The 24,201-nt window shown below is 38.2% G+C and overlaps 1 protein-coding gene across 3 annotated transcripts in view; it reads right to left on the minus strand.

The window, feature by feature from the left end:
- Positions 1–24,201, minus strand: part of LOC132126908 (serine/threonine-protein kinase DCLK1-like) — a 49,033-nt gene that overhangs the window by 19,341 nt on the left and 5,491 nt on the right. For all 3 annotated transcript variants that reach the window (XM_059538505.1, XM_059538506.1, XM_059538508.1), the window contains 2 exons: positions 12,687–12,786; positions 6,760–6,867 (listed from right to left, as the gene is read on the minus strand). In XM_059538505.1, the coding sequence (XP_059394488.1) occupies positions 6,760–6,867; positions 12,687–12,786 (208 nt within the window). The remainder of the gene's footprint in view (positions 1–6,759; positions 6,868–12,686; positions 12,787–24,201) is intronic.

Below are 24,201 nucleotides of genomic sequence, written 5' to 3' on the forward strand. Positions count from 1 at the left end.
GAAAACATCTTAATTTGTGTTCCAAAGCTGAACGAAGGTCTCACGGGTTTGGAACGACATGAGGGTGAGTAACTAAAGACAGAATTTTCATTTTTGGGTGAACTATAACTTAAAGTTTACGCACATTTCCTTTAACCATAAAACACCTAGGAAAAATCTATACACTATAGTTCGTAAACCCATTACGTACACAGTACATAGGTTCTTTTTTTTTGTATTTTTTTTTTTTATTTAGCTAAATAAAAGCTTATGAAATAAGTCAGGTCACATTTATTTGCATAGCACTTTATACAGTACAGACTGTTTCAAATCAGCTTCCCAGAAATACACAGAAAAATAACAGAATCAATGCTGCAAACTTCATCATATATGAGGCAGATCTAAATAGCTCTAACAAGACAGCAGTGTCATTATTCAGCTCAAGTCAGATCAGTTTTCTGTTCAGTTCAGTTCAGTAACAAGTTCATATTCAACTACACGCAGCTCTACAGAAGACAGTAGTGTTGTTATTCAGCTCGAGACAATTCAGTATCAGCGTCAATATTGCAAACACTTTCTCATATCTTACAACAAAACTAAATGGGTGAAACAAGCTGATATAAAATATAAAAATGATCTTTTTTGGGGGGAATAATGTGCACAGATGAGTCATACACAATAAGACCAGGAACAGGCATTAACAAAAAGCCAGTTTTCCTGCTGTAGGGCACATGCTAATGTGTTAATGAGCTGTTTGTGGATTTGTCAGTAACGAGCTGTGCAACTGGCTGGAATTACACAGTGAGAATAATAACAAGGTCTCTGGATTTGAGTGACAGGAGCATCTCTGCATTTCCTGAGGACAGTCAGCCAGCGGTGTTTGGAGCTGATAAGAGATTACTCTCTGGTGCTCCAATTAAAGATTACTCTCTGGATAAACTTCTCAGACAAATATTCAGTCGTCTACGAGGCCAAGCTCATCCGTGCAAATTCAAAAGAAAGCTTAACAGAAATTTGTGAGGCGAACGACCTAAGATTATAAATCAGAAATCCACTGGAAGGACGCTTTCAGTAAATAGGACAGGCAGAGAACGAGACGCAGTCTGTAATGTCAACGGCACAGATGAGCACCATCTCTGTCGGCCCACACAGCTGTTGATAAATATGACAGAGAGAGGCTGTTTATGTCTGTCTCGCTGTGTCTCCTTTGTTAAAGCACCTCTAAATCTGTTGTCAAGCTCTACACTTATTCGCGCCGCTCAAACTGTGAATAATCCGTAGGATGACATGGGCTTCGCTTTTTCGTCATGTTAAAAAACAAAAGGCTTCTAGTAACAGTACACAAACAGTACAACAGTGCCATTTGTGCAGAAATTCATCAGGTAAAGTTCATTCATGTGTGTTGAAAGGTGTGCAGGCCACTCTCGACCAGAAATCAATGTGCTATACTTAGCTTGAAAGGGTGTATTATATAAACAGCTCTCATACAGAAAGCGGCTTCATCAATCGGCTCTCTAAAGTAAGCGCAGCTAGACCTTTCTGGAAATCACTAATCTGATTCATCCAAAGAAATATCGCACACTTGATATACACTATCTGACAGATTACAAAGCAGATGTAGGTTTATCAGCTAGTCTGTTTGATCTTTTCAATGGTATATATATAAATTGACCAATGGCTTTTCCGGTAGATGTAAATAAAATGGCGTTGACTGTAACCCAGAAGTAGCAACAACTAAAACAAAATAACAGCTACAAAATTGCAATTACAATCATATCTGTCCACTGGTTGTGTCTTGCTGAGAAAGTATAGGACACCTCCATTATGTATACACCTGCCCACACCAGTGTGGGACTTATAGCGAGAAATAAAGACGATGTAAGGTTTGTTTTTGTATGCTTTAGGTTGAGATGGAGAATAAATTAAATAACTGTTTAGTAAAGCAGGGGATTTTAACCTTTACAGATCCACAAACTTAATAATAATTTCCATTAAAAACATTAACTGGCATTTCTATTTGAAAAAATATATATATTATTAATTATAAAAATATAGTAATTATATAAAAAACATGACAGATCATTACAGAGAGAGATACCTAAAAATTATTTTTTTCTATCAGAATTTTCTCACCTTCATGTCATTCCAAACATGTATGACGTTCTTTCTTCTTTGGAACAGAAAATAAGTTATGTTGAAGTACTGTTTTTGTTCAACAGAGTGAACAAAACAACACTGGAGCCCACAGACTTTTGAAAAAAAAGAAATTTCTCAACATGCTTTGAAATACTTCTTTTGTGTTCCATAGAAGAAGGAAATTTGTACAGGTTTGGAATGGCAGAAGTGTAAATGTCTGAATTTAAATTTTGTGGGGTTATATAACTTTTGAATCCTGAAGCCTGACATATAAAGTAATAGTCTGATTTTTTAATCAATACACCATTTTTTCTAATAGAAAAGATTATAGACAGAGGAGCTTTAAAAGGGAAAAACACCCCAATTTTATAGTAAAATTATAAATGTGCAATTTGGTGCAGTTGCCAATATTTATCTAGCCAAAAAGTAAGAAAGAGTTCTTTATAACTGTATAGCAGACTATCTATATGCATATAATTGGCATATAAATAAATTATTATCTCATAATAATATGTCTTTATAAAATGATTTTTAATCATTTTATTTAAAAGCTTAACTTCATAATTAAAGCACTGTGTAATTTTTATTGTGGGGCCAAAACATATAATGCAATGCAAAACAATGATGATTGAACATGATATTATGCATCATATGTGTTACTCAAGTTTAATGATTATCAAAGCATCATTTGTGACTCTGGACCTTAAAGGAATAGTTCACCAAAAAAAAAAAAAATTATGTCATTAATAACTCACCCTCATGTCGTTCCAAACCCGTGAGACCTCCGTTTATCTTTGGAACACAGTTTAAGATATTTTAGATTTAGTCCGAGAGCTCTCAGTCCCTCCATTGAAGCTGTGTGTACGGTCTACTGTCCATGTCCAGAAAGGTAAGAAAAACATCATCAAAGTAGTCCATGTGAAACCAGAGGGTCGGTTAGAATTTTTTGAAGCATCGAAAATACATTTTGGTCCAAAAATAGCAAAAACGACGACTTTATTCAGCATTGTCTTCTCTTCCGTGTCTGTTGTAAGACAGTTCAAAACAAATCAGTTTGTGATATCCGGTTCACGCACGAATCATTCGATGTAAAAGGATCTTTTTGAACCAGTTCACCTACTCAAACTGAATCGTTTAAAATGGTTCGCGTCTCCAATACGCATTAATCCACAAATGACTTAAACTGTTAACTTTTTAATGTGGCTGACACTCCCTCTGAGTTCAAACAAACCAATATCCCGGAGTAATGCATGCACTCAAACAGTACACTGACTGAACTGCTGTGAAGAGAGAACTAAAGATGACCACCGAGCCGAGTCAGATAATGAACGAAATATTGACTCTTTCACAAGTCAAGAACCGGTTGCATAGGTTTTCGGATCACCAGTAGTTCTTTCGGACAGTTCAATTCAATAAACCTGTTGAAGAAAACAGTACACCGGTTCTTTAGCGCTCGACGTAATGGCGTCATTGGCGATGATTGCCCTTGATTCAGGCCTTCGGTTTACCCGCGCTCATAACACTAGCACAGAATCAGTTCAGAATCAATCACCAAAAGAATCAGTTCGGTTCAGACGCTCTGTGTGTCGGTTTGCTTCACGCTGAATCACACATGCGCAGTATCATCAGCTCCTGGGTTCTAGAATCGGATGCGTCTGACAGAAACGGTTCTTGACTCGAGAACGAGTCAGTCTTTTGTTCGTTATCTGGATCGGCTCGGTGTTCATCTTCAGTTCTCTCTTCACAGCAGTTCAGTCAGTGTACTGTTTGAGTGCATGCATTACTCCGGGATGTTGGTTTGTTTGAACTCAGAGGGAGTGTCAGCCACATTAAAAAAGTTAACAGCTGTGACGAGTGGGGCGGGGCTGAGGGATGTGGGAACGAGTGAGGCCGGGGGAGTGATTGGGAAATGAGCGACACCTGCGACCCACTGGTCTCGAGTCCCACTGAGGAGATGGAAGGATATAAAACTGGGCTTTATTTTATGTTTTGGGTTTTATTTGTGCGCATCAGTCGTCCGTGAGGGGCTGATGCACTGTTTTGTGTTTATTTTGTTATTAAAGTCTTTGTTTGATTGTCCGCCGGTTCCCGCCTCCTTCTTCCGGATGAATATGAAGGTTTTATTATTACAACAGCCTAAGTCATTTGTGGATTAATGCGCATTGGAGACTCAAACCGTTTCAAACGATTCAGTTCGATTTGGTGAACTGGTTCAAAAAGATCTGTTTACGTCGAATGATTCGTTCGTGAACCGGATATCACAAACTGCTTTGTTTTAAACTCTCTCACAACAGACACGGAAGAGAAGACAATGCTGAATAAAGTCATAGTTTTTGCTATTTTTGGACTAAAATTTATTTTCGATGCTTCAAATAAATTCTAACTGACCCTCTGATGTCACATGGACTACTTTGATGATGTTTTTCTTCCCTTTCTGGACATGGACAGTATACCGTGCACACAGTTTCAATGGAGGGACTGAGAGCTCTCGGACTAAATCTAAAATATCTTAAACTGTGTTCCGAAGATAAACGGAGGTCTTACGGGTTTGGAACGACATGAGGGTGAGTTATTAATGACATAATTTAGATTTTTGGGTCAACTATTCCTTTAAGTGTAAATTTTTAGAAATTGAGATTTATACATCACCTGAAAGCTGAATAAATAAGCTTTTGTTAGGACCGGACAATATTTGATCTAGATACAACTTTTTGAAAATCTGTAATCTGAGGGTGCAAAAAAAATCTAAATACTGAGAAAATCATCTTTAAAATTGTCCAAATGAAACTCTTAGCAATGCATAATACTAATAAAAAATTAAGTTTTGATATATTTATGGTAGGAAATTTACAAAATATCTTCATGGAACATGCTCATTACTCAATATCCTAATGATTTTTGGCATAAAAGAAAAATCTATAATTCTGACCCATACAAATGTTTTTTTTTTTTTTGGCTATTGCTTAAAATATATCCAAGCGACTTAAGACTGGTTTTGTGGTCCAGGGTCACATTTAAAAAAAAAAAAATATGATTAATGATTTTCAGCTATTTTTGTTATTCATTCATATTGATAATTTAGAGGCATTTCCATATCAAATGGGATAGAATAAACTTTATAAGGTTTAGAAAATTTACTAAAACTGGTACACTATATTATAATACTTAAATAGACAACAGTTGTAAGTAACATTCAAATTCAAGAAAAGCCTGTTTTATGCAGCCTATCCTTCCCAAGACACTAATGGACCCTTGACTGAAAACCCTGGAAACTGTAAGATCAACATAGAAAGTATAATGACAGTAACTTTTAAATTTCTTGGAACTTTATTTCAAAACCATCATCAGTCTTAGCACACTGCAGTGAATGTATCCTAAAACCAGAGCAGGGAAAGAAACATGAGTCAACCAGGCATATTCTCCCTCACCCTGGGGTTTCTTACAAGATTAACAAGCTGAATGGTGAAAATGAATGACTGGAACACCAAGCACTCGAAGCAAAACCGATTCCACGCTTTTATGGTCCACGTCTGCGAGCATCTGCTGAGAAGCAGCCGCTTGACTACAAGTGATGAGCCGCACTCTCCGAGCCTGCTTCTGCTAAGCTTGCCAAACAGGAAGAGACGCCCATATATGGGCAACTCTATTGTCTCTAAGGCACAGTTCCCTTAGCCGGCGTCTCCATGACAACCAGATAGAACTCTCAGCCTAACCTCTACTCACAGAGATTCAAATGGTACGATTTAAACCAATCATATAACAGACGACTTGGCTGGAGGAAAAAAATATAAACCAGCAGCTTCTAGAAGACTCTGTCACACATCTTATAGAGGTGAAGATGCAAATGCGGGCTTTGTGGATAAACTAGGGCATAGTACACAGGGATAAAAACGTCAAGGAAGTGCTACATGTTTTTTTTACTTTTTATTTATAAGAAGTCGGTCTCAGCTTGAATAAATAATAAAACAACAATAAAAAAACAAGCAAGTAGTTGATGCACAATCTGGTTTATACTACAATATAGACTCTGGATTTAATGCATACACTACCATAACGGTTATGCCGTTTTTGCATTTGGAGTGCCATGTATGGAATATTAGTATGGTCATAATGGCATATATCAAAGCAATACACACTGACACAAAAGCAGACCGCATAGTGTTTATAATTCAGATCACACACAACAGTATTCATTGCAAAACAGTTGATGTGGATCTGCAAGACTGAGTCACACTACCCCCCCCCCCCATCTCTCCCTCTCCCTCTCTCTCTCTCTCTCTCTCTCTCCCTCTCTCATCACCCCATCTACCTCCCTCCCCCATGCCTTAGTATCTTGTATCTCTCGTCTTTGACTCCTCTCCATCGGGATGCACCCTTGTGAATCAGACAGCTATATCTGAACACAACTGCACCTAGAAGCCAGTGAACACACTCCGCTCCAGGGGTGCACAGCCACCGAGGGGTGCTTTTTATTGCTCAGAGAACTGTCACACATGCATGACTTTCTATTAGTTTGTTTATTATCTGATGCCAGAAGTTAATTACCATGTTTTTTAACAAACGTTCAATCAACAGTGAGCAAACTACTCAGAGAAGCATTTCCTGTTGCATAAACACACACATACATGCACATGTTAATGTTACCTGATCCAGAAGGAGACTTGCTGCGTCTGGAAAGGGTGAGACTTCTGGGAGAGCTTCTGTTTAAAGACCCCATCTTTCCAGAAGATGTTGATTTCACTACTTGGCACTCTGTCACAAAATCACATCAGACAGTTAGTGAGGTCCAAAAGTCTGAGGCACAAATGAAATTTTTTTTTATTTGGCAAATGAAAAATTAATGCATTTAAAAAAAAAAATTGAATTTGGTAAATTGCATCTAAACAATCATCGACACTCATAGCACATAGCACAATAAACATGGAGGCTTGTTCTATCATGTCACATGAGCTTCCATGTTTACCATATGAGATGCTCGCTATGCATCAGAATCAGAATCTGAATCAGAATGAGCTTTATTGCCAGGTATGTTCACACATACAAGGAATTTGTTTTCGTGACAGAAGCTCCGCAGTGCAACATAACAGCGACAGAACAAAAAACACAATAGGAATAAAAAATACAAAAAAATACAAATAGGTGGGTAAGGAATGACAATATACAAATTGACAATGTATGGCAGGTATATTACAATGAGCATTTATGTATGTACATGTATATTATGTGCAAAAAATATAAGTGTGCGCTAAGAATGTATGTTAGATAAAGAAGTGTAGTGTATATAAATATAAATATTGTGGTGTGTTCCACAGTTATTATCAGCTGTTCATAAGATGGATTGCCTTAAGGGAAGAAACTGTTCCTGTGTCTGGTCGTTTTGGTGCTCAGTGCTCTGTAGCGTCGACCAGATGGCAACAGTTCAAAGAGGGAGTGTGCTGGATGTGAGGGGTCCAGAGTGATTTTGCCAGCCCTTTTGCTCACTCTGGATAAGTACAGTTCTTGAATAGAAGGGAGGGTTGTACCGATGATTTGCTCAGCAGTCCGGACTACCCTCTGTAGCCTTCTAAGGTCCGATTTAGAAGCTGAGCTGAACCAGACAGTTACTGAAGTTCAGAGGATGGATTCGATGATGGTGGAGTAGAACTGTTTCAGCAGCTCCTGTGGCAGGTTAAACTTCCTCAGCTGGTGAAGGAAGTACAACCTCTGCTGGGCCTTTTTCACAATGGAGTCAATGTGAATGTCCCACTTCAGGTCCTGAGAGATAGTGGTGCCCAGGAACCTGAATGACTCCACTGCAGTCACAGTGCTGTTCATGATGGTGAGTGGGGGAAGTGCAGGGGGGTTTCTCCTTAAGTCCACAATCATCTCCACTGTTTTGAGCGTGTTAAGCTCCAGGTTGTTGAGAGTGCACCAGACAGCCAGCTCTTTAACCTCCTGTCTGTAAGCAGACTCGTCACTGTCCTGAATGAGGCCGATGAGTGTGGTGTCATCTGCAAACTTCAGGAGCTTGACAGAAGGGTCCTTAGATGTGCAATCGTTAGTGTACAGGGAGAAGAGCAGTGGGGAGAGAACACAGCCCTCTGGAGTTCTGGTGCTGATTGTACGGGTGCTGGATGTGTATTTTCCCAGCCTCACTAGCTGCTGCCTGTCTGTCAGGAAGCTGTTGATCCACTGACAGATGGAGGTGGGCACGGAGAGCTGAGTTAGTTTGGGCATGAGGAGGTTTGGGATGACGTGTTAAAGGCCGAGCTGAAGTCCACAAACAGGATCCTCACATAAGTCCCCGGTCTGTCTAGGTCAGGGGTTGGCAACCTACGGCACGCGTGCCAACAGTGGCACGCAGAGGGATAATCGCTGGCACGCAAGCAATAAGGAAAACTGTATAATGACGTACAGTTTGATGTAATAACTTCTCATAGTCACACAGCCTGTTAGGAGCTACAAATACTATTAAAGTGTGAGAATTAACTTGCATGGATGCACGTGCAAACACTGCACATACTAGGTGCTTCAGATCAAAGCCTCGGTCTAACAGCACTTGTCAATGTCAAAATCACTGAGATGGCCAATCAGATCAAAGTAGGCGGGGTTTACTGTTCACAGAAGCAGAGCGCGAAGCGTCAGTTTAACGTTAAAGAGAGTGAGGTAAGATGAAGCTGCAAATCAATTAACATTAGTCAACTTTTAATAATACGTTTTACCATAGAAATGTTAAATGACCTAAAGCTATATCCAGTGATGAAAAATTTTCTGAAATATGGCCATTTTGAGAGAAAGAAAGTGGGGGGGGGGGTAAATTGTCTCTCTCTGCAGACAATGAAGCGATTTTGCCCCTTTGTTGTTGAGAAATATAATGTAGCGATTCAGTATCGATTAATAAAAGTAGCGTGACAACACTCATAGGTTTATGAGCTTCTGAATGCTACTTTTTGCACAGCACGATCTCAGATCTCTGTGTGCGAGTGGTGTGTGTTGTGTGTGTGTCTGTGTGTGCACGTTCATCAATTAAAGCAGTGCATTAACGTTGATTAAACGTTAAAAAAACTTTTTTTTATCGTATAATAAAAAATTGTGTATGTACCGTTTAAATACAGAATTATATCGGGGTGTGGGGGGGGGGCTGTGCACACTTGGCACAGTGGTTAACCATAAAAATAAAAAATGGTACGTCATGCCGAAAAGGTTGCTGATCCCTGGTCTAGGTGTTGCAGAACATAATGCAGTCCGATGTTTACTGCATCGTCCACAGACGTGTTTGCTCTGTAGGCAAACTGAAGAGGATCTAGCAAGTGTCCAGTGATGTCTTTCAGGTGGGTCAGCACCAGTTTTTCAAATGACTTCATGACTACAGACGTTAGAGCCACAGGCCTGTAGTCATTTAGTCCTGTAATTTTGGATTTCTTTGGGATGGGGATGATGGTGGAGCGTTTGAAGCATGAAGGGACTTCGCACAGTTCCAGCGATCTGTTGAAGATCTGTGTGAAGATGGGGGCCAGCTGGTCAGCACAGGATTTCAGACAGGCTGGTGTAACAAAACCTGGGCCTGGAGCTTTTTTCCTTTTCTGCTTCCGGAAGACCTGGTGCACCGCATCCTCGCTTATCTGAATTGCAGGTGTGGGGGAGAGGGTGGATGCAGGAGTTGTGAATGGTGAGAGCGGTTGATTGGAGAGGTGTTCAGGATGGGTTGCAGGAGTTGTGAATGGTGTGAACAGTTGTGTGGGGAGGCGTTCAGGGCAGGTGATGGGTGTTCTTTCAAACCTGCAGTAAAACTCGTTCAGATCGTCTGCCAGTTGTTGATTTTCCACAGTGCTGGGGGGTGGTGTCTTGCATGCATATGTTTTTAAGTGAATAAAAGTCTAAATGAAATCTTTCATCATATAAAGTGATCTAATCTCTTCACAAGATTTGAATGAACTGTTTTATTTATATGGATTTATTTGTGATGTATGATGACTTTATGACCTTTTTGGATCTTTTAAGATCTTTTATCTGAACTTTTAATGGAGGGACAGAAACCTTTCAGGAATCATTAAAGTATCTTAACTTGTTTTAAAGATAAAAAAGTGTCATGGGTTTGGAACAATAAGTAATTGTAAGTAAATAATAATAATATAATTAGAAGAAGTAATAACAAATTTGTCATTTTTGGGTGAACTATCCTGAGTAAGAAAGAAAGAAAGAAAGAAAGAAAGAAAGAAAGAAAGAAAGAAAGAAAGGTTTGGAATGACATGAGGATAAGTAAATTGTGCTTCCATTAAATATGGGTGATTAAATATGGTTATGTCAAAAAAACTATTGTGCTCAAGTAATGAATTTTAGATCAGTAGTAAATGAATAGCTGATTGCTTAATTTTCATTATTTCAACAGTTTTACTACTGTATATAAGACCACCAAATGACTAGTTTGACTGCCATCTCAAATCCTCTTTAAAAGTCTTCTTAAACTCAAACTTTGCCAGAAGATAATCCTTAAACTGAGGCACTAAATGAATCCTCTTTTAAAAACTGCTTGTCTGCTTGTTACAAGTGTGATCAAAAAGATGGCAGCGCTACAAGTGAGGAAAAGACCTTAACCCTAAATATAGATCAGAGACTGAAATTTAATTAGAATCTCTGCAGAATAAGTGTTGCTCAGATTCTTGCATGCTCCGTGTTTATCTATCACATTTTTACTTCTTCTTCAATAACCCTGTGTAATAATGCATTGAGAGAGCAATAAGACCATGACACCAGGTATGACAGTAAGTGCCACAGTCTATTAAGACAGCATTTATTGAAGGGCAGGATGCCACTCCACTCTCCATCTCCATCTCCATCTCCATCTCCATGGAGTTACATGTAGAGAGCAAGTTCCAGCACTTAACTCTCCAGTGCTAACAAATCAATGTCTTTTATAATACACAGTCAAGTTTTAAAAATATGCTTCTCGCAATTGTTTACAACAGTCTTACATAATCTTCATCAACAATGATTTCAGAACTTAAGAGTATTATGTATCAAATGAAAATTTACATGGCATATCACAGCCAGTGTGCTGTTATGGGCAACCATTCTGCTCATATTAAAAATGCATCCTCCAGGGAAATCATTGTCGTCAAAGGCTGCCATTTTGGCTCCATCCGTCTTGCCATCGGCATGCTTCTTATGTTCCTCTCAGCTCTGATCAGAACTCATTAGAGCGGCACGTGTTCCTCTACTAGTGCCTGTGTAATTAAACTTCTACTCATGATTGACTGCACTCACTCTAATTCAATGTGATAAAATATTCCAACATTCATTTAATTGGGTCTGTACAGTGCAGCCATTGGTAACAACTTAAAATAATTATCAGTTTATTTGTCAGATAGATAGACAGACAGACCGATAGAGAGAGAGAGTGAGAGAGAGAGAGAGAGAGAGAGAGAGAGAGAGAGAGAGAGGGAGAGATCTTAACTATTTTCTTATTTTTTGTTTATTAAAAAATATATATATTCATGTAATTATCTACTTAATGATTTATAGATCTATTCTTGTTTTGTCTATGTATTACATTTGTTTCTTTGCTCGTGAAATAGTCAACCCTTTGGCAATACTGTGCAGGTCATGCCAATAAAGCTCACTTGAATTGAATTGAAAGAGAGAGATGGATGGATGGACAATAGGCAGACACACAGACAGACATACAGATACATACATTTAACAGACCGAAACTCTAACAGAGTTTTTTCAAGACAATATCTTAACTATTTCCTTATTTCTGATTTGTTAAAAATTCTATCAATGTAATTATCTACTTACTGAATTATAAATCTTTTTTTTATGTATTATATAATCATTATTTTTTCTTTATTCATGCAATGATCAATGCTTTGGCAATACTGTGCAAGTCGTACCAATTGAAGTGAATAGAATAGAATAGAAGTGAAGTGAAGTGAAGTGAAGTGAAGTGAAGTGAAGTGAAGTGAAGTGAAGTGAATAGATGATAGATAGATAGATAGATAGATAGATAGATAGATAGATAGATAGATAGATAGATAGATAGATAGATAGATAGATAGATAGATAGATAGATAGATAGAAAGTCTCTTCTATTAAAAAATTCTTCAAAATACACTTCAGAAACTGGGGCACCGGCTCTTCACATCAGCAAACAGGAGGAGCTAAATGGTGAATAAGCCTTCGTCTATCCACATCATTAATGAAAGGAAACTAGACACAAATACATGTAGAGTCTCATTTCCTGATAACAACAATGCAACAAGAACAACATGGATGAGAGAGACAAGGAGAGGAGGTATGGATAGAGTGGCAAAGACAGAAACCCATTAGAGAAGTGGCTGGTGTAGGCGTTAAGGGGGAATGAGCCTTTATTTTATATTCCACATTTGTGGAATGAAATTTTAATGGACTCATTCATAAGCTTCTTATGAACTAATTTGTAACAGGGTGTTATTCATTCAAGACGGGACTAAGAGAACATTTCTGGGTAGGTGGAAGATGCCATCCTCATGGACCTTCTGCTGATGAGATCATGACAAATAGTGGTTTTCAACTCAAATGAATAACAAGGCAACTACTGAAAGGCTCTTTACCGCTTTCATCCAACATAAAGTCATCCTGGAAACGGAACTTCTCCGGGCCACATGCAATGAAGATGTCCTCCTCTCCGAAGAAATCTTGAAGACACATGACCTGCGATTGGAAAGAGAGGACGTCATTAGCAGCATTAGATCCATTAGTGCATCTGAATGTCTCTTTGATCATTAGGTTTTCTATCCTGAAGCCATTATTAAAGAGCCCAAATTACAGATCCAGCCTCTATTCTTCAAAAAACCAATGAGATGGTTTGATCGTGATCGCCACCCGGAAGGCTTTGAAGGCTTTACTGAGCCCATCTCTAATGTCTTTTTAAGATGAGTAACCACCATCCACGTTACTGTTGATTGCCTCTAATCAAGATGAAGTTAGATCTACCCACCAAGCATTATTTCCCATCAGCCCTGTGGCCATCTTTGGGGATGCTGCATTGAGAAACTTTTTACAGTTTGATCATTTCAAACAATGAATCAAGGGCACAACAAGCAAACAAATGCATGTATAATCAGCCTTGAGCACAGTACAAAACAAACAGAGGAACTTTTCAGAGAACAACCAGGAAATTATTCCTGTTTTTTGACCAAGTATGATTTCAAGCCCCCTAAAGCACTAATGAAGAGAATGCATGATTTTTCATTAGCCAGACAGAGAATTTCTGTTATGAAGGGAGAGGGCACAAAAACTTGATTTGATTTTATTCATGGCGGTTGGAAACTGACATTGAGACTGCGCTTTTGTTTGTTATGGCATTCCAGTTATTATACAATTATTTAAATGGAAATAAATGATGACTTGATTTTTGTCTTTTCTAAAAAGACAATGTGATTGGTGCAAGCCACAATGTTAAGCTGTGGGAAGCTGCCAGTTGCTAAGGTGTTCTCAGTGGTTAAAGCACGTCTCTACGCAGTTGGCCAAGTAGTTTTTTAACTAGGTATTTACTAATGTGCTCTAAATGGTTTAAGCACTTTATGTTCTAGGTCTTTAAACACATCAAAATGTTTGAGCATGTTGTAAAAATTATTCTGATGTTGCCCCTTATGAAACAAAAATATATTGCAGTATATTGGAAAATATCATGTAATATGTTAGGCATATATTCTTATATATATTTATTTTTTCCAATATATTGCAATATATTGAAAGCGGCAATCATTTGTATATTTTGCAATATATTATGTAATATAGGTATCATCAATATATTATTAAATGTATTCAAATATATAATATATTAGAAAATAAAAAGGGAAAATAATATATTACAATATATCACAATATATTTTAAGAAATATATTGGTAAATATATTTTCCTTTCGTAAGGGGCTATGCTGATGCTAGGAGTTTTAAATAGTTTAAACATGCTGCTAGGCAGCTTTTAATGTGTCATGAGTGCTTTAGCACATCACTAGGCAGTTGCTGAGGTGTTCTGAATTAAGCACATCACTTGGAAATTGCTACAGCATTCTTAACATTTTTAGCACACTGCTATGCAATTGCTAAGGTATTCTGGGTGTTTTAACACATCACTAGACACTAGACAGATGTTAAGGTGTTCCGAGTGTTTTAGTAGATCAGTAGGCAGTTGCTAAGGTGGTTGAAATGGTTTAAGCATGTTGGTAGGCAGTTTCTAAGGTGTTCTGGATGGGTTTAGCATGTTGCTAGGAAGATGCTGTGTTGTGAAGTGAATGGTATAAGCATGTTGCAAGGTAGTTGCTAAAGTTTTTTTTTCATTTTTAGGACATTTCTAGGCAGTTGCTAAGGTATTCATAATACTTTTGTCCATCGTTAGGCAGTTGCTAAGGTGTTTTGGAGGTTACTAGGGCATTGCTAGGTGTTTGTAGGGATGTTCTGGCTGTTTGAACATCAACAAAGTCCATGCAATATATACCGGTCCCTAGATATGGCTCAGAGCCCACTTTCAAAGTCTATAGGAAGTTTTCACAAATTGTAAGTCTGATTTCTTTCAATGGTAATAGCATCAATTTATGATATTTTTCAGGCACAAACAATATTAGCAAACTGGCATGGCACAGTCTGCAACGTTGTGTACGAACGAGAAAAAGAAGAAGAGGAGGATAAAAGGGTCTGTTTTGAGAGCCATTTGCGTCGAAAACAGCAGGAGCACGATTAAAAAACATCAGAAAAAAACTGTTCTATATAAGGGCACGGCACAGAAAAGACCACTGGGATGAAGGTGATGCACGACAATAGGAGCGAGAGAGAATCAGAAAGCAGCAAAACGTCAAACTCAGACTGACGGAGATAGCTGTCTCCCAGGGCAAAAAAAAAAAAGTAGCTTTGATGTCTCGAAGAAATGTAAAATCAAGTTTGGTTATGCAAGACTGTGATCAGAAGTTCTCTGTGTCTCTTAGTGGAACAGACAAAGTGATCAAGCTGGCACAATAAACTGCAGAGCTGTCCAAAGATTAAATGCTTAAAACATGGATTATTTTTGAACACTGGCTTTGATGGAGATGAGAACGATGCATGGCGAGTAGCTGCATAATTATAAGAAGAAGTTAAAAATTCAGAGAAACATTCAGTTAAGGACAGGGGCGCTACACAAACCCCCTTTAAAATATACAGTCGTGGCCAAAAGTTTTGAGAATTTTTATAAATATTAGTTTTCAAAAAGTTTTGCTAAACTGCTTTTAGATCTTTGTTTCAGTTGTTTCTGTGATGTACTGAAATATAATTACAAGCACTTCATATGTTTCAAAGGCTTTTATCGACAATTACATGACATTTATGCAAAGAGTCAGTATTTGCAGTGTTGGCCCTTCTTTTTCAGGACCTCTGCAATTCGACTGGGCATGCTCTCAATCAACTTCTGGGCCAAATCCTGACTGATAGCAACCCATTCTTTCATAATCACTTCTTGGAGTTTGTCAGAATTAGTGGGTTGGAAAATGCATTGTTCTTCACCAAACTGTTCTTGGATTGTTGGAATAAGTTGCTGTTGGAGGGTGTTTTGGTACCATTCTTTATTCATGGCTGTGTTTTTGGGCAGAATTGTGAGTGAGCCCACTCCCTTGGATGAGGAGCAACCCCACACATGAATAGTGTCAGGATGCTTTACTGTTGGCATGACACAGGACTGATGGTAGCGCTCACCTTTTCTTCTCCGGACAAGCCTTTTTCCATATGCCCCAAACAATCTGAAAGGGTCTTCATCTGAGAATATGACTTTGCCCCAGTCCTCAGCAGTCCATTCACTATACTTTCTGCAGAAGATCAATCTGTCCCTGATGTTTTTTTAGAGAGAAGTGGCTTCTTTGCTGCCCTTCTTGACACCAGGCCATCTTCCGAAAGTCTTGGCCTCACTGTGCGTGCAGATGGGCTCACACCTGCCTGCTGCCATTCCTGAGCAAGCTCTGCACTGGTGGCACTCCGATCCCGCAGCTGAATCCTCTTTAGGAGACGATCCTGACGCTTGCTGGACTTTCTTGGACGCCCTGAAGCCTTCTTTACAAGAATTGAACCTCTTTCCTTGAAGTTCTTGATGATCCTATAAATTGTTGATTTAGGTGCAATCTTAGTAGCCACAATATCCTTGCCTGTTAAGCCGTTTTTATGCAACGCAATGATGGCTGCACGCGTTTCTTTGCAGGTCACCATGGTTAACAATGGAAGAACAATGATTTCAAGCATCACCCTCCTTTTAACATGTCGAGTCTGCCATTCTAACCCAATCAGCCTGACATAATGATCTCCAGCCTTGTGCTCGTCAACATTCTCACCTGAGTTAACAAGATGATTACTGAAATGATCTCAGCAGGTCCTTTAATGACAGCAATGAAATGCAGTGGAAAGGTTTTTTTGGGATTAAGTTAATTTTCATGGCAAAGAAGGACTATGCAATTCATCTGATCACTCTTCATAACATTCTGGAGTATATGCAAATTGCTATTATAAAAACTTAAGCAGCAACTTTTCCAATTTCCAATATTTATGTAATTCTCAAAACTTTTGGCCACGGCTGTATATTCCAGACTTTTCAAGGGCCCTCACTTCCTTTGGGGTCCTGGTAATCAGTACTGGTTTTACCCCCAGTCCGACGCCCCCGGTTAAGGACAACAAATTAAATCTGTTTGGTTACATTTTCCATTTAGGAATTTAGGATACAAAAAACAGATCCTCATTCAGAGATTTAAAGTAAAAAGGAAATTGTAGCTTCTTCTATTTTCCCTGAAAGTACAGTGTAAACAATAAATTAGTAGTTTAATGGTTTAGATTGGCACATACGCCACAGAGGCGACTAGACCGTAAGTTTCCGTTTAGCGATGCTACAATTGCGCCATCTAGAGGAACATCTGCGGCAGTGCATGATAGATTTGTATTCTCTCTTCTCATGCTATGGTCCATTTGTAGAGTAATTAAATCATAAAATGTTTATTATTCACGAAGAATTTGTAAGGGTTTGATTCATATCCATATCAATTCCCTTCCATTGCCACATTAGACCATAGTAATAGAATTAATAGAATATTTACCTAAATTATACAGGGCAATGATTTATGAAACCACTAGGAGGCGCTGTTTACATGCACTAAGCCAAAACATAAGGAAAAGAAGAATGGCAATGAACTGCCAATATTTTTACATGAAAATCTAATTGAAATGCCTCGATTGAACTTATGGCATATGAATTGCAAATGCAATTGCAATTTGCAGACTTTTTTAGACCCCAGCATATAAATCAAACTGAAATTTGTGTTTTGCAATACTTCATGTTGCTTCTTTTCAAATGTGAGCACACAAATAGATGCATTTTGGCAGGCAAATATTTTAAAGCCTGAAGGATTAAAGGGTCTCTTGATACAAATGAACTGTCTCATTGTATTATGTTAAACAAATTAAATCTCTCTTCAAGGCTGTGTTTTGCTGCTGTACAGATGCTCCATATCTTGTTCTTACCCACGGCTCTGCTAATTCAGCAAGAAAAGCACACACACAAAAAACTGTGATATGCTATTTTTATCACTCTTAGGAAAGTTTTATAGAGGAACAGAACTCTGTACAAAATGTCTGAAACTACTTGAGGATGTGAACAGAAAGTGAGGCCAAGTGGGGTTATATATAGCTGCACAGGTACACTATATAGTCATCAAAAAAAAAAAAGGAAAAAAAAAGAGGACCACATGAAGGACAAAAAAATATTTTCTTTAGCCCAGACCAAGTGGTGAGATCAACATTTCCATTTCATATTAGATAATTTTTGTATGGGCATCTCATGGTCTGCACATATGCATTAACATCTCTGTGACAAAAACACTCTTGTGTGCATAATGACCCAGAACAATTGCAGAGAGTCTCTTAACAGGGTTAGATTTGTGCACCTCCGTTCTTTCTCAGGGAGGATGAGAACAGCATTTTTTTCCTGTTCAGGAGGAGAGTGTTGTGTAAACAACAAGTAAGGTTTCTGACAGCTTATGTGAACCAGAGGAACTGATAGAAAACTCTGCATCCCTGTCTCTTTCTTAGTGTTTGCTCTCAGACTCTATAGTGACCCAGAATAAAAGAGAGGCATGCTCAATAATTACTACTATACTCAAAAAAAAAAAAACTTTTACTTTTATTTACAACACCATCCACAATTCTTGATAATCTTAGCATTTTAAATATAAACCTTACTGCATTGACTATTGCCAAAAATGTAGAAAGGCTTTATTGTTTTATACAGTGCCTAAATGGGAATTTCAAAAATGTTAAATCCTTTTATATGCCATTCCAGATGCATTTGGATCAAAAATATTTTCTTAGAAATAACGTGCACTGATTAGTCTACAGCAGTGTTGTTATTGTTAATTAAATCTAAAACCATGAAGCTGAAATTAACTAAAATATAAATACTAAATAAAAAATTAAGAATGAAAAATGCTGCTCTAGGCAACTAAATGAAATAAAATAAGTTTAAACTGAAGTACTAAAATTTCTAAAATTAAAACAAAAAGCTATATAGAAATCAGAAAATTAACAAAATGATTAAAAATTAAAAAGAGAACTGAAAATATTTGTAAAAATGCATTAGATAATAGCTCATTCTGAATACTAATAGATACTATAATAGTATATAAATGATTTTTAAAAAAAACAACATTGGTCAAGAATAAGAACAGGAATATGTATTAACAAATAGCAATTTTTAGGTTGTGTTGACCTTGAACACAATTTATTAATCACCTGAGCAGTAAAATATTTATTTATTTATTTTAAAACTAAAATGCATATATGTTTGTGAGAGACTGAAATATGTAAAAGCTTGTGAGAACAGCAGCAATCAGTCATTGGTTGGACAAACAGAAAGCCCCACCCCAAGCTCATGCCATTGGTTGAGTCAGTGTTGCTGTGTCAGGCTGATCAAACAAACAGAGACAGGGTTTTTACTTATCAGGGAACCTACAAATAGAAATTCTGGCAGTTAGATCTGCATATTAAACCTGGAAAAGTAAAAAAAAAAATTAAACATGAAAAAAAATTAAACTGCAGCATTTGACAGACAGTCAGAGTGAGTGGCGCTGTCCTTGGTGCTGAGAGTCTAGCACTGCAACAAGAGACATTTCTCCCAGTGCCAATGAGAAAACTCCCACAAGATGTTTACACCATGTGTTCACTGACAAGAGACAAGCTATGTTTGCAGTTCTCTCTAACGTGAAGAGACATAACAAGTGCCTCAAAAAGTACAGCCTTCGACAAAAAACTAAAACAAAGGCTAAAAGGCCTCCTTCCTTTCCCAAAGCACTCATTCACGGTCAAAGTGCAAGTCTTGAGTATCCAGGCTGATGCTTAATCCACTTAGTATCATGTGATGGGACCCAGAATAGCTGTCCCTGTCAAGAGGGCAGAGACAAATGCGTTTGTGAGGTCATGACCCGCATCAATGCCAGCTCATGCTTTCACACTCATCCTCGGGCCCACAAACCTGCACATGCGTGCGTGTGTAAAACAGCAGGGAGACTGTAGGGGTAGAAATGTACAACATTACACCATGAGCTCAAATACAGCCATCCTACACCCATATGTGAGTGTTCATATGGGTGTATGTGTGTGTAAGGCCCCACAAGATGAGGCGGTATGACAGCATTATGATTGTGGGAGGTTTATGTCTCATCAAAACAGATTGGTCTTCAAACAGAAGCAGCCCATCAGACAACAGATTGAATTATAGCCCACCTCCATCTGAGTGTTCCTCAAGCCTTCACACAAAGTGTCCAAAACACTGCTGTCTTCAGCTTGTTTTGCATTCGGTTGAGATAAAACACAAGATGAACTCTGACGTCCTGACATTTCATAATGGCAAATTTGAATCTGCTGACATAGTGGGGTTCATTAAAGTTTGGCAGAACTTTTTCTACTTAATGAAAATATTTAGTGACCTTTCATACACAAAATAGCATCATAAAAGCACCATTAAACTTCATGTTTAAATCATGACAGAAGTTTTATTTGTGAATGCATTGTCCCTTTAAAAGCACCAGGAGTAAAGGGAACCAAGCACTAATAATGTCACTGTCTGCTATAATGTGGAGCTTCTTCAGATGAATTAGCTGCAATCTTGATCTCCTAAATCAGGCCTGCTAAATACCGTGCAGACTACAAGAGCTCTTACATAAGATCTCAATTACATAAGACATATTCTATGCCAGAAGTGGGTGGAGATCAGAAATCATTTTATTATTACAGAACTGCAGCGAGTGATAGAAATCACGTCCCTTGAGAAAAGACTGCAGGAAAATATTTAGCTTCAGATGATCAGACTGTTCTCTCAATTTAGCTCACTCTCTCTTTGATGATAGTCTCCCCAGACACTGCTCTCATTAGAAAGTTCAGTGTGTACGTTATTATTACAGCACACATTAAAAGATAAGGGTATGATGATGATGATGATGATGAATTAATTATGCAAGTGTTTCTTAGAGAGATCATTTTCAAAGTAATCGAAGAACATTCAATGCAGCAGCACTTGCTCAATAACACTTAAAGAAAATGAGAAGAGAACTAGAGAAATACAAATATAAAGATAAACCCAAAACAAAAACTGAAACTGAAGCAAAAAATTAAAACAGTAATCTAGAGCGGTGTTATATTTAAAAGTAAAGTAGGGGTGCTTGAGTTAATAAGACAGATATAAATGCCCCTTATTTTCTTGGCTTTCATTGTGTATGGTTTTGGCAGCAGACACACATTAAAATGATTTGCATGGAAAACTAATTTGCTGTGCACACACAAACACAGTGCTTTTATGCCCAAACACAAGCTGTCGACACAAAAGTTCACATACAACTACACACTCTTTCACACACACACACACACACACACACAAACACACACCTGGTAGGAGTGACTCAGCAAAAGCAGCAGACTAACTAAAATCTGATCTCCAGACACCTGGTGTCTGACAGACTAAAGCGTACTCAAAATAAATGAGGATGGGTGAGCTAAAATACCAAGAACATGAACAACTGCACTTTTCAAGAGGAATTCACTGTCTGTCTTGTTATAGTGTTCGGTTCATGAAATGAATTATGGAAATCAGGCAACGCAAACATGTTCATGCAATCTGTGTTGAAAGTAATCTGCTCAACACAATTCTCCATCTTGTGAGTTCTGAGTGCACGGTTACCAGAAAATGCAGCAGACTACCACTGGTGTACTCAATAGAATATGGTTTTCCTTTCTTTTTTCTTTTTTTTTTTTTTAATTTTGCATTGCTGTGTAAACATGGGCTAGACAAGTGTGTTTGATAATTTTGCTCATGTTTTTGCAGCATTCTGTGCACGATATTGCATTTTAATACTCAGCACCCTAATGGGCTATCCACATAGAGCATTTTTAACAACTAAGATGCAGGACACTTGAATGAAAAAAGCAAGGTATAGAGATGTGTTTCTTAACTTTTTTAACTTGAGTCAAATTTTTAGAACAGCATGTCATATACAAGATGCCACAAATTATCATAGCACACTTTAAACGATATGGGTATGATAATGATGATGAATTTATTATGGGTGTTTCTCAAAGAGAACCTTATTTTTCATTAAATGTAATACATGAGAACATTACTGAAACCCAGATTAAACTTCAATTTTAGATTGAGTTGCTAATCCAGATTTGTATTTTAATATGGATTTAACTCACCAGGAAACAAAGAATGTCTGCTGACTACAATATCTGGGGAGAGCGTGACCATATGCCAAAGGCAGAATATCTGGCCATTTTATTGGACAGGAGGGGAACGAGAGGTGAGGAGAGCTCAAGAGGGGGTAAATGGCCCTCCAGACAATGGAAGGCTGTTAAAGACTGAAAGACATGGCTAATTAAGCAGAGTGTGTGTATGCAATGGGGCGGAAAATCAGTTATGTCCATACGACAATCTCCAAGAAGAGCAAACACATGAATGATTGCCGATTACACGCCTGCTATGTCTCTGTCTCGGCCCGAAGCATATGCCAGAGGTCATTAAGAATCAGTTGCAGTATGCAAGACACGTCTGTCTGGTTATTTATGTGTGTGTGTGTGTGTGTGTCTGTGTGTGTGTGTGTGTGTGTGTGTGTGTGTCAGTGTTAACTATTAGAAAGTTGTGTCTTTGTGTAGCTTTATGTCTTGTGAGCAAGTGTGTCTGTATGTGTAAATAGAGGCTTAATGGATAAGAACAAGAGAGCCATGTCCACGGCCTAAACCACTTATAGTACATCTACCTCTCTCTCAGACTAAACTCCCCACACACTCCGACACACACTACTGCCCACGGTGACGCCACAAAGGCTCAGGCCGTTACTAAGCAACTGGTTCAAATCATCATAGAAACTGTTGAAAGGGGGGGTTGATCAGTTTCTTTGGAGAGATCATGAGGGAGCAACAAGCATGGATAAAATTAGCTCATGTCCAAAGTCCTGTCTTTTGTGAGGAAAGACAACTACAACTGTGATTCTCTACATATATGTCAGAATGTCAGAGACAGGCAGAAAGCTCCAAGCCAGGGACATTTGGAGGGTCTATGCATGGTTGCAGACAATGTTAAATGGGTTTTAAGACAGTTCTGACATGTTTAATTAGGAATTTCAGCTGCATGCCCTCTTTGCTCCCATCTGTCAGCAGTGTCCTCCAGCATCACAAGCAAAAAATATAAGCCTGCACACAGCATTACTGGAAATTTCTGGAGATCACACGGGGACTGGATCCAGGTCAGTGGCCATCTGAAGGGAACTGAATCAGATGTGGCACAGCAAAGTTTTCTAACACTGAAATAACTGTATGCGAAGCATCTGAATAAATAAAACTAGTGGTGCTTTTCCATGCAAAACTTGCCACTGTGATACTAGGGTGCACTGGATAGTTGGTAGGGTGTTGATTTCTGGGTCTGGGGAGTCACTATGTGGTTGGTTAAACATCAATTCAAAAGAGCTGACCCCCAAGTCTCTTTGTGTTTCTGATAAGGGAATTTAAATCTGACCTGTAAAATTACCAACTAATTGTATCTAAAAAAATATATATATACATTTATGCTACATTCACTATTTTTAACATTACAATTGTGAGGTAGTAAAAAAGGATAGTTAACCCAAAAATGAAAAATTCTGATATTGATTACTCACCCTCATGTACATCCAAACCCATATGACCTTCGTTCGTCTTCAGAACACAAATTTAGATATTTTTGATGAAATCTGAGAGCTTTCTGACCTTGCATAGACAGCAACGCAACGCAAACGTTCTAGGCCCAGCAACATAAGGACATCATTATAATAGTCCATGTGACATAAATGGTTCAACTGTGATTTTACGACGCTACGACAATCATTTTTGTGCACAAAGAAAACATAAATAACTTTATTCAACAATTCTTGTCCTCCATGTTACTGTCCACCACCATTCATGAGTACCACGATGCACCTACATCATGTAGTGTATGCATGCAGTCTCTGGTAGACTACATACAGTAAATAACAAACCCCTACTTTTCACACAAAAATTCAGAATAAAGTAAGCAGAATGGCCTGGTTTCTCAGCATCAGTACCCCCATCTATACAGAGCTATAGTATGATTTTTTATTTTCTAGTACAGCATCACAATGTTTTTTTTTAATCATTAAACCTTACACAATCCATACTTCACATCCTACAGTAACACTCCAGAAAAAAGCCTCACAATTTGTAGGAGGTTTGGAACAAGGCCTTTATGTACTGTCTCTGACCTCATTATACAGGTTATCAGAAAGGTGCCATGAGACTCACGCAAAGACCCAAAAACCCAGATCTCTTTTGTGATCATGAGCTTTTTGATTCATTCACATTTCATTTCCACCTAGAGACGGTGGCTACATGCTTCTCACATGCATGCTAGCAACTGACGTCTATTTTTAAAATCACGTCGGGTGCTACAGACATCAGAGCTGGAGACAGATGCTGTTTCTGTTACAATGATTCAATCGCTGAAGACATCAACGCCTGTTGTAGGCTTTGCAAGAACCATATGGGTAGGAGAGTGAAATACAGCATTATTTGCACCAAAAA

Source organism: Carassius carassius, chromosome 45 (assembly GCF_963082965.1).
Source record: "Carassius carassius chromosome 45, fCarCar2.1, whole genome shotgun sequence".
Taxonomy (NCBI): Eukaryota; Metazoa; Chordata; class Actinopteri; order Cypriniformes; family Cyprinidae; genus Carassius; species Carassius carassius.